The sequence below is a fragment of the Diabrotica undecimpunctata genome, chromosome 1 (assembly GCF_040954645.1).
Source record: "Diabrotica undecimpunctata isolate CICGRU chromosome 1, icDiaUnde3, whole genome shotgun sequence".
Lineage (NCBI taxonomy): Eukaryota > Metazoa > Arthropoda > Insecta > Coleoptera > Chrysomelidae > Diabrotica > Diabrotica undecimpunctata.
In genome coordinates, this window is record NC_092803.1 from 43,516,948 (window position 1) to 43,529,196 (window position 12,249).

Genomic DNA, 12,249 nt, shown 5'->3' on the forward strand with positions numbered 1-12,249 from the left:
GTCTCTGCATTAAATCTAGTGCGCACTGGCCATTGCAGGTGTGCAGATTCGCTCCACAAATAGGGAAGAGTGACATCATTACCTAAATGTGACATAGACTGTCGATACAGGACATCTGTCCCTTACGAGCATATACAGAGAATTGGTCCAAATTCCTGGAAGCATCTCCGCCGACGTTCGAAAGGATGTCGAACCCCAATTTGGATATTTAATTTATTATTTGTTATTAAATTATATCATATTATAACAAAAATACTTCAGAGTCTGTCTCATCGCCAATTGAAACATAAAATTTCAGTTTCTGTATAATGAGTCAATTTTATCAGAATTTCCAAGAGTTTTGAAAGTCTATTTTACTGTTTAAAGATATAAGCCTTCTGTGCCACGTATTCTTGTAGGTTTAACTGGTTTTACTATTTTCTGTGTATCCCAGCTGATTTAGTATCCGCCTTGTGGATCTTTGTAAATTCTTTTAACTCATCTTTACAATGTGGTCATTTTTCACAAAGCCATTTGTATTGTTTTTCAGTGGTCGATATATAATAATATTTCCGTCTCTGGTTGAAAGTCTTATAGGTATCGAAGCTGTTGTAGGTATATAAAATCTGTTAAAAAATAATAAAAGGGACAAAGAAAACTTTTTTTACTGCTCCACACGTAAATACCGTGGTAATATATTGACCCTATGTGTCCTATAATTTCCTGTGGCTATAATTATTATTCTGTGAGAGTAATCACTAGTTGTTTTCGTTTACCTATGCATTAACCCGCACCGGTTATAAATTAATGGTAGCAGCGTAAGTGGAGCATTAATTAACAACGGAATAGTTGTTTCAGCTGATCGAATAGGTCGTTTGTCGTCAAATTTCACTGTTAGTAATCAAATAATTGAATATCTGGAAAAGCAAATCGGGGAACCGGCTGATTGCTGTTTTATACGATGCATTTACTGCTCGTGTCGATGGTTACACGTTATATAGTATTATTATAATCGATTTAATTAATTAACAATATGAAGAGTAAAGTACATGGTAAACCAGGGGTGTAGTTCAGATAATGTGCTTCAGATATCACTTATTTTTATTTTATTATGAAGCACAGCATTGCAATGGCGCAAATAATTTATGCCCAGTGCTTTAAATAATAAAGTGAAGAAACCCAAGCAAGCACGGCCTAAACTGGAGCAGCCAGAAGAGCCCTTGTGAGACTAGAGGATGGAAGAACACTTTAGGTTATGGTGAACATTCGTAATTCCTGGGTAACTAACCCCATAATCAAGAAATGACCTACAAAGTTTTAACAGCGTTGAAGGATCCATCCTATAGCTCTACAGCCCAATTCGAGCCCTAGCCTCCCTCATCAAACCTCTACAATCGTTACGGTCTCTAGGAGAATTCTTGCGTCGTCATCTACATTATCCTCCCATCGCTTTCTCGGTCTTCCAATAGGTGTCTTCCTCTGTATTCTTGTATTTAACAGTTTTTTTGAAAGCCTGTTTTCTTCCATCCTAAATACATGGCCTGCTTATTAAAGACGTTTTAGGCGGACATACTGAGGTAAAGGTGGTTCTTTATATAAATATATATTATATATTTCATTTCATATATATTGTATAGTCAATATCCAAGTTTCACATCCATAGCTCACTATCGGTCGCAGTGCTGAATGATACAGTGAAAATATTCAAGGAAGATACTCTAACAGTTGACTTCAGTGATTTTATATTTATAAAAATATAATATGTATGTAAAAAATTTAATAAAACAGTAACTTACCTAATGTGGTAATTACGGAAGCAATATCATCATCACAGTTTTTCCTTCTATTTCTATTACTAGGGAATCCGTAGGGTTCGACGTCGTCCGATTCTCCTTCGGGACTATGTAGGCAATCGTCGACTTCCGTGGGAATGTTGTATTCGTGGCTTGGGAGGTAAGAATTTGGATGACGTGTATAACTATCGGCTACAAAAAAAAATATACCGTTTAGATTTTGCTGGGAAACGTTAATATCTGATATATAATTATTACTGTCAACAACAAATTATAAATAAGGATTGAAAATACAAGCGCAGTTTAGTTGGTTGTCAAATAAGAAAGGCGAAATCATTGAAATGATTCCTTAATTCAAATATCTACTCAGCGCGGCCTCCCGGGAGTAGCGCCTTGATAAGGTGCTGTAAACAGTTGGTAGAGTCCATTTACACGACGGCGAAGTCCGTTATACAACATGTAAACTTTTTCAATTTTATTAAAAACTATAACAAAGATATTAACAGCGGATTTTTGTAATTTTTAAATACTTTTTTGATCATCTATTTATTTGAATCATCTATAGATTCACGATGTGTTTATTAAAATTATTTTTTTATAGCATACTTACTAGTTCATCCTTTATCAAAGAAGACGTTTCGTATACACATCCACACACATCATCAGTTCATTTTACAATGATAAGTAGCTCTAAAATGATGGAAGTGAAGCAAAAGTTTAACTTATGAACAATGAAAATTAAACGTTCAGTTTTTAATAAGAAAACACAGTTTAAGTGAGTTTTTATGTAAAAAGTAAAACAGAATTCCAAAAAGCACTCATATGTTTTCTTTTTCTTAATAACAGTCACCTCCAATAGTTGACATAACTTATGTCAAATTTTTCATACTGAAGCATGAGACAAATATATACGAACCAAAAATCGCGAAAGCAATCAGACAATATTATTTCCTGCGTCCATAGACATAATAATAAGAATAGACTAGGTAAGGTATGGGACGCTCTGTGAATAGAGGTGAAACGACAATATTTACTTAAAGTGGTATAGCTATCTTTGTCTGTCAGACGGGCGTGATCCAAACTATAAAAAGGAGCAATGGAAGTCTGGAGGTGGGAGGTGCATTTATTATATCCATGTATAAGTTTTATTAATTAAATCATCTTTTTAAATATGTTAACCAATCAAAATGGCAAAGCTCTTTAATATATTATATGTCCCATTACTAAAAAAAAATTATTTTTAAATAAATTAATAAAGAGAGATGAGAGCTGCTAAAGAGAGATAGATATACTACCGATCGAGTGCTCCGCGTTTCATTATTTTGCTCACTATGCCTAGTCCATTCGGATTATTTCTATGATAAAAACCCTTTATCATCTTAATGAGCCAATGTTGTTGCAATTGGGGCCACAATGTTGTAGGTAACGTAGATAGCAAGCTTCACTTAAATCGATTTAATAGTTTTCAATATATCAAAACAAAAATAATTAAAAAAATTAGTGAAATATTCTGTAGACCGAAAGCAAGCAGCATTGTGCTAAATCATGTTTTTATTTCATCTAATTTATGTTAATGTCACCTGTCACCCTTAAGATAATGTATTAGGATTACTATGGAAGACCTGAATTTAAAAAAATAATTTTTCTTTTGTTATTTGGATTTAGAGTAACACGAATTTTAAATTTTGACCATAGAAACAGAACCTTTTCTTTCATTACTGAATAATCAACAAAACTTGTTGCACATCTTCAATCCTTATACACAAATATCTAAAATGTTGCATCTATACAAATGATACATTCATGCAAAAGCTAACTCATGCAATTGGTTCAATAATGTATAGATACTCACTGGGTTTAATAATAATCAAAGGCACTGCGTTTATTAAAAAGAAAACAGATGTAACATTAGATTGATTGTTTCATTTAATAAAAGAATGTGGTCGTCAGTGTATAAAATAAATAATGTGTCGTTTTATTGCAGTTACAAGTTTTTGGTAAACAAATCAAACGATTCTATCTCGTTGTCGACTCAATATTCCTTCCAATTTTAGTATGATAGAAGTAGGTCTCTTTTATTTTAAACTTCCTTTCAGAATTTTTCTTTGTACTTCCGTTTCTGATAGCCTGTTCACGGATCCTAGTCACCTAATTCCTTGTGTTTTTATATGTGGTGGGATTTTTGTCTATATATTCTGTATACTTTTACCGTTTTATATTCTCCCTCCTATCAATTCTTCTTCTTTTGGTGCCATGCAGCATGTAGACGTTTATACTGGTTGTAGAATGCACAGGGATCCCCTTCCTCTCTTCTGATTATTGTGCTATCAGGTATATCGCACAACTTTCCGGTCTCTAAACCATGAATGTTGATTGCGACAAGGTGATATTCGCCCTTCAATTTTGCCCATTACGATGAGTTCTTTTTGGATAGTAGGTCTTCTTAGGACCTCTTTATTTGTAACGTGGTTTACCTATCGAAATATGAGCAATTTTCTAAGACACCACATTTTGAAACCTTTAACACGATACAGAGATCTTCCTATAAGTTACCAGGTCTCACTTCCTGTATATAATATCGTCTATTTTTAATCCTTTTAGCTCTGTTGCGCAACCTCTAATATCTTTTCTACATCAATTTTGAACAAAAATGAGGATATAGTGCAACCTTGTCTCACGACTTGGCTTATTTACACTTATTTATTAACATAGGACACCCTGTATAAGTTGATCAAAATACAAATAATTACTCCAGTCGTCAGAGACAAAAATGCTACTGAACCTCTAAAAATCATACAAACAAGCTGAATTTTGCCGAGAATATTTAAATTTTGGGACCCAAAAAAGAAGTAAAAAAGTTTACCACTTTTACCCCCGGGCTTTCCCCTAAAACCCCCCATGTAGAGGGGGAAAAACGGAATTAAATCAATTTACCAAGAATATGTACGCCATAGAAAAAAATGTTTCAAATAAAAAATTTCAATACGAAATAAATTTTATTGATCTCATGGGAATCGTAAAAAGCTTTATTTATTGAACAGCTTTAAAGAAAATGACTACATTTGCGGCAAAATACAAAAATGCATATCAAAGCTGCACTCTTCACCTATAAAACGCATTTTGACTTTTGTCGATAGGACACTCTAATCAAAAGATATCGATTTTTTATCGTCGAGTTGATACAAATTATATTTAATATTGATTTCGCGCGCGAAACTGACATTCAAAATCTCCGGTCGCTTCAAGCGTTGTTTCTGAGAAAACGCTTCATTCTACGCAAAAAGTACTAATAAATATTCTTGTTCAAAATTATCTCAGCTACACTTTTTATTTGAAACATTTTTTTCTGCTGCGTATAGATTCTTGGCAAATCGATTTTTTTGCGTTTTTACCCCCCTACAAGGCAGGTTTTAGGGGAAGCCCGGGGGTTAAAGTGGTAAACTTTTTTGCATTTTTTGGGGTCTTAAAATTAATATTCTCTGCAAAATTGTACGCAGCTTGTACGTATGATTTTTAGGGGTCAAATCTCTGACGACTGGATTAATTTAATTACTTGTAATGTGTTTTTCTTCGAGCATAAATTTTAGGCATACTTTTACTCCTTAAACATTTCTATTTATGTTCCCAATAAAATTTCTGTATCTAGGTATAATTAAATTGACTAAATTTGTATCACATCCAATAAAATTATAGTGTCATTCCGGTTGTCGATATTTTCCTTTTCATTACTTGATTTTAGTTTTTTTGTTTTATATATAGAAATTTATTATATACACTTTTTACCACCATAAAACTAAAATATAATTGTTGGAAAATATTTTTCATTAACCTCGCACACAACGCATATCATTAAAATAAAGATGCTGTTAGTATAAAATCATCCTCAATGGGTATTATTTCAAAGTGTGTACACACAAAAATCACCCATTCCACTTACTGAACTTAAATATATTAAAAGGAAGTCTCTCTCCACACTACAAATGAAAATAATCAATTTTATTTACAGAGTTGTTTTAGATTAATCGAAAAATTAAATGAGTCAGTTGTTGATTGGTAATCTACTCTCAGGTGCATATAAATGGTTGTCTTACAATATGAGCAAATTTTGATCTTAAACAACTTTTTTATTTGTAGCCCAATTTTGATCATTTTTGGACAAGTTGAAGATAAAATGATCCCAAATTAACTCACATCTTTCAGATTTTTAAGACATTACAGTGAAATATAGCTTTTGAATACAACTCAAAACTATCCTGTATACAAGCTTTATTAACTTCCCGTATTTTCATTCATTTCGTTATATCAATTCACTTGAAAGTTATTATTACCCAATAAAGCTTTGGGTTTTATTTGCATATTTTTTTAATTTTGTAACAATTAAACGACACCATAAAGAGCGGACGTTTGAATACGAAATCTTCTTTTTCTTCTTCCTCTTTATAAGCAATTCTGCTTGTTCATTGGCGGATTCATACCTCTATGGAAGGTTGTCACTCCATCTTTTGCGCGGTCGTCCGATACTTCTTCTGCCGATTGGTGACTTATCTCTTGTTATTTTTAAGGCACGGGTCTCCTCCATTCTGCTTATCTGGTTATTCCATTCTTTTTTCTATTTTGTGTCCATTCATTTATACACTGTACGTTCCATTGTCTTCTAATGTCTTCACTTCTCTTTCGATCGCTCAGCGTATTTCCTGTAATTCTTCTCAGTACTCTCATCTCTGCCGTTTCCAGTAGCCTTTGCGTTGTGGCTGTGTCCAGCCTTGTTTCTGAGGTATATGCCATTATTGGCCTTACAATGGCTTTATAAATTCTTGACTTTATCTCAGTGTTAATGCGTCTGTTTCGCCATATAGTGTTATTAAATTAAGGCATTCTGCCAGTCTATTTGCTTTTTGTACTTGATCTCTCACTTCTTTGTCCAGGTCTCCATAGCTAGACAGTCTAATTTCCAGGTATTTTATTTCCATTACTTGTTCAATACTGATGCCATCAATTTCTATTTAACTTCTGGTTGGTTTTTTGTTGACTACTATTGTTTTAGTTTTGTGAGATGAGATTGTCATATTAAATTCTTTTGCTCTTATGTTAAATCTGTGGACCAGTCTTTGCAGACTATCTTCATCTTGGGCTATCAATATTGCGTCGTCTGTGTAACAGAGTAATTTTATTTCTTTGTTTCCCATTCTGTATCCTCTTCCTTTGTCAACGCTTTTGATGTTTTCATCCATGATTAAATTAAAGAGCATGGGGCTCAATGAATCCCCTTGTCTTATTCCGCTGCCTATTTCTATAGGTTCTGTAAATTGTCCATCTATTCTGACTTCCATTTTGTTGTTTTGGTAGATGTTTTCGATAGTTTTTATAATATTTAGGGGAGCTTCTCTATTATACAGAAGATAGATTACATCTTTGAGTCTTACTCTGTCAAACGCTTTCTTTAGGTCAATCAGACAAAACAATGCTGGACTATTATACTCTAATGATTTCTCAGTAATTTGCTTTATAACGAATATTGCATCTGTACACGATCTTCCACTACGAAAATCCTGTTGTTCATCTGCTAAACTTATCCTCTATTTTATTAGTACTTGTAAAATTTTAGTTGCAAGTTTTAGGGAAGAATACGAAATCAATAAACTTGTTAATATTTGGTTTTGCCCACTTTATTTTGGACCATGTCTTCAATTCTACGAGACTTTCCACGAAACGTTCAAATATACCACTTGGGCACTTCTCTATAAGCGCAATAAATATTTTATTTTTGTTTATAAATGGTCTTTTGCGCCATCTTACACCATCCACCTATATGGTTCCAGACATACTCATAAATTCTTCACCTTTCACCTCCCAACGCGGTTCATACGAAAAAATTCACATTAAATAATCAGCTATTGATTACTTGCTAATTTGCAAGCCTTCAACCCAGCTTCGCTGAACAGTCAACGTTCCGTCCACTTACTTATTTCTATGCTCCGAAATTCGCCAATTTCATTTTGGTCTGCACTGATGTTAAGTGTCGATTTCTTAAGGCAGTCAAAACAATAAACCTGTCATCAGCATCGTAAGTTTTACAGTTTCGATCACTTCCAGACCTTCATTAATTGCTGCTAGTTTCTCGAAAATGCCACTCGATTCTCTATATAGTACAATGGCTGCTATTTAATCTTCTCGCGAAATATTGATAACTTCATCTTTTTCGAAGAACTAAGGCTGTTAGCGCAGTCTTCATTATTCAACCCCAGTCAGGGCGTGGTGACAGTTTAAATATTGTTATCTTGCTGTCTTATTTGGTCTGCCCATCGGGTTGGAGATCTTTTTCTTGGTCTTCAGCCGTCTACCTTTCCTTCTACTACTAATAGTTCCATGGTCCCTGTTCGTCTGGTTATGTGGCCGAAGTAATTTAGGTATGCTCGCTTTACTTTTTTTAACAGCCTGTCTTTTATATAAAGCTCTCAGAATAGACATATTGGTTCCGTGTTCTGTCCACGACACGCATAAAATTCTTCTGTAAACCCACATTTCTAAGAGTACGGACATACCGAAGATACATGGATGTGCGCGGTGGAGGTCGCGGTCGCGGTCAAGGTTTACATTGATGACGTGAAGAACACACCCAAGATACTTTCCTTTCAGTGTTCTTTGCGGTTTCTGAGGTGACTGACATGTGTTCCGGGAAAGTTAGCTTTTTTTAAATTATAAAATTATGTACATGAGCAACAGTAGTGACGACAGTGAATGCATGTCTTCAAGTGAAAAGTAGTGGATCACTTGTAATTCTTTAAATCGCCAGCTTTCGACTCATCCTATAAATAAAAAAGGCAGTATCTAGGAGAATACCATCACTTCGGTATGTCCGTACCCTAAGGCTTCGATCTTACTTCTACCGACTTTTTTGAGAGTCTATGTCTAAGATACGTATTTATCAATGGGAAAAATAAGGGGGATTGCCCAACTTAAGTATTCCTTGTTATTATTGGACCATTGCTACTCTACGCTTCATTTCTGAAAAGCTGTCAATCACTACGAAATTCGCCACTTGTTGTATGTGCAATAGATTATTATTTGCCATGTCTAAGATCATTATTTTTGTTTTTCCGATGTTGACCGTAAGTATCTTTGCAATGCTCTCTATGTCGGTTTTTATTCCCCATTATGGTCTTCAATGGGAAGTTGTGGCTTGAACTCTCGGGCCAAATATTTAATTTTTTTAGATAGTTCATGACTTTCATGGTGGTTTGCATGTTGCACCAGTATGAAATATTACCAATGATTATTGTATATCGCAGAATTAAAAAAACATGCAAAGAAATGCAATAATGCATAACTTAAATATCAAACAATCAAAGCGAAATCAAAATGAATGAAAAACAATGTATGCTGTATGTGGTAACGAAACAAGTTTATATACAGGAGATTCAAAAAGCTATGTTTCACCATAATGTGTTTTAAACCTAGATAGTTTTGTTTTTACTCGCATAATGTCTGTAAATCTGGCCGTATCCGGAAATCTGAGATAATTTTACTTGCCCATAAAATAGTCAAACGTGAGTTATAAATAAAAAAGATATTTAAGATTAAAATCTATGCACCTTGATGTATAAAATATATACTTATTAGAATTGAATAAAATGGGATGAATTATATTAAAGACGTGTGTTAATGTTGTTTCTTGTAATAGACTGAAAACAAATATCACGGGAGAAAAAAGAAAAGCGGAACAAAACAAATGTAAGAGTAGGATACTCGCAAAATTTTCTACTACCCAGGTAATCAGAATAGGCGTTCATTATTCATCGTCACGTCAGCTGAAAAGTTCTGCAGTCGAGGCTAGTGTCTGGTACTCTATTTCTGGTAGTATTGAGCATTTCTTCACAACTTTTCGTTCTTAATATTCGGCATAGTTGCCATTTTGGTTCGGTAACTTCGCAATGTTAATATTTAAATTTAAAGCTTCGATTATAAGGCTGGGGACATTTATAAGACAACGAAGGCCGTATATATGTCATCTGTCAATATTCCTATGTTGTAGACAGATCTCATGTTATGAATAAATATACCATTTATGTTACAAGTTTAGTCATATAGAAGATATGAAGATAGTAAGGATCCCTTTTCTCTCCCTAGTATGAAATTCCCTCCCCAACAGTTTCTTTTCTATTGTTGCTTAGTCCAAACCAGAATGGCAATATCATCATTATTATAATAATGATATTGCCATTCTGAATTATAATGAAATTATCCATTTAGATTCCGATCCTAACTCTTAAAAAGCATTTTCATTAGTTTGTGTTTTATATTGTAGAATGCTATCCGCATTTCTAAGACTTAAACTAGCTTCTCATATTCTTTTCAACACAGAAACACATCCTTTTATTTTTTAGGTGATTTTGAAATAAAGATGGTTTCTCTCTATCCAATTCTTGAATCCAAACTAACACTAGTCACTAACTTCATCACATTTATGAAATAATTTGGGCAAAATTTTCTTTAACTAGAATTTAGGAAGTGGCTATTTAGACTTATGCAAAATAGTGCTGAATATTAAATCGAGTTCAGTTGTTTAATTTATTCGTACAATGTTGTACACATGTTTCTTCTCAATTTAAATACTCTGACCTTCTGATTCCCATACAAATTCAGAATTATTCGCAGGCCTGTATTATCTATGTTTTTTCTTTCAAGACTGTCTCTCAGTTTATCATGGCGTACCCTATCAATCGCATTTTCAAAATCTATAAAACAGGCATGTGTTTCTTGATTTACATCTAGACATCTTTGTGTCAACATGCTCACAGCGAAGAGAGCTTCTCAAGTACCTAGCCCTTGTCTGAATCCCATCCGTATATTGTTAATGTCGATTTCCAACTTTTGATAAATTCGGTTATGGATGATCCTTAGAAATATTTTTAGCAGTTAGCTTTTAGTCATATTTTTCCATGTTCTGAACATTCTTTTGTATTAGCTTGCTTTCCGCAAACAATTCCGACAAATTCCGGTAAAAATATTGTGTTGAATATGTGTAGCATTATTGATGTTGTAAGGTTTCGCATCGCCTCGATACCGTCAGCGCTTCGTAGTCACGCATTCCTTACCAGAAGTTCATCCTCCATCGATGTGCGCTAGAGGACAACTGGTCCTAGGGTATTGACTGAAGACCAACCGCTTTTGCTTGAGTATTAATCTAGTGGCAGCTCCCTACTTGGTCTTAAAGTATTGATCTGAGACAGACCTATTCTCTTCTGTGTCCAAGTACTGATTGGACACCGTCTGTTCCCCGTCGGACCGAGTGTTGATTGGCCCGTTCCATCTCTATTCCTTCGACCCGTTCCCTACTATCTGTGCGTGTTTTAACGCATGTAATTGCTGTTTGGATTGCATGTAACTAGGATTTAATTTTATTTTGTTCTTTATTTATTTCGAATATATTTTTATTTAATTTCAATCTGTGTTTTACAGTCTGCTGTCTAAAATCACAGTCGTCACAATATATCACTAATTAGCTTTAATAATTGATTGGAAACCTCGTCAGATCCATTTGTTTTTCCGGTTTTGAGATTTTTAATTGCTAGGTCCACTTCTTCTTTTAGGATTTCGGGTCCTGTGTCACCATTTAATTGGGCAATGCTTCCTTGTTTTTAAGCAATTCTAGTTTATGTCTCTTTTGCGGGCCTGTAATTTGTTTAACTTTTTTGTGTATAATAAATGTATTTTACTTCCTCTTATAGTTTTCCATTTCTACAAATTGTTCTTTAATCCATGATTCTTTGGCTTTCTTTATTCTTTATTATTAAATTAAATTTAAATTAAATTAAATTATTATATTAAAAATTATTAATTCATTATTTAATCCCACATTAAGGTACTCGAAGAAAAAATCGAACCGAAATTATTATTTGAATAACCTAAACCTAAACTAAAGTACGGGGAAATTGCAAATATAGTAATTCTTAGACCTACTCTTGGATATATGTCGTAAACAAAACAAACAAAAACATAAAAAATAAAATAAAAAATACCTGTGGCGAATCTAAAATCTTCGTTACCGCTATCGATAGCGCTGAAATTCGGGCTGATTCGATTCATTCTATAGATGTTGTCCGCATTGTATTCCGTTTCGATATCTTCGTTTAGCGTAGCAATGTCTCTGCGAGGGTCCATGTGATATCCCGACACCGAGGAAGAGTGAGGATGATAGTGGGATTCGTTGCTTTCATTACTGTGAAAACTGGAAGAGTCGGGAATTTCGCTACCCGGTACCTCGGTTATGTTGGGCAACGTCTGACTGTGCCTGGCCCAATCTGAACAATCCCAATGATAACCTATTGAAAGTTTTAGGTTGTTTCAATATATTTAGATTTATATTGAAATTATGTATTTTCTAAACGGTGTCTTAAACGATCCACAAAGTTGAGTTTTGTGTAAAATTGTTAAATTGATAAAAAAAAACAAAAAAGCTAATATTTGTAGCTTTAAA

The 12,249-nt window shown here is 33.9% G+C and overlaps 1 protein-coding gene across 1 annotated transcript in view; it reads right to left on the minus strand.

Annotated features, from left to right (window-relative positions):
• Positions 1–1,776: 1,776 nt before the first annotated feature.
• Positions 1,777–12,249, minus strand: part of LOC140442373 (fat-like cadherin-related tumor suppressor homolog) — a 965,522-nt gene continuing 955,049 nt past the window's right edge. Inside the window, exons 24-26 of the mRNA XM_072533469.1 lie at positions 11,792–12,094; positions 5,710–5,746; positions 1,777–1,964 (exon numbers count right to left, since the gene is read on the minus strand). Of these exons, the coding sequence (XP_072389570.1) occupies positions 5,724–5,746; positions 11,792–12,094 (326 nt within the window). The 3' untranslated portion in view covers positions 1,777–1,964; positions 5,710–5,723. The remainder of the gene's footprint in view (positions 1,965–5,709; positions 5,747–11,791; positions 12,095–12,249) is intronic.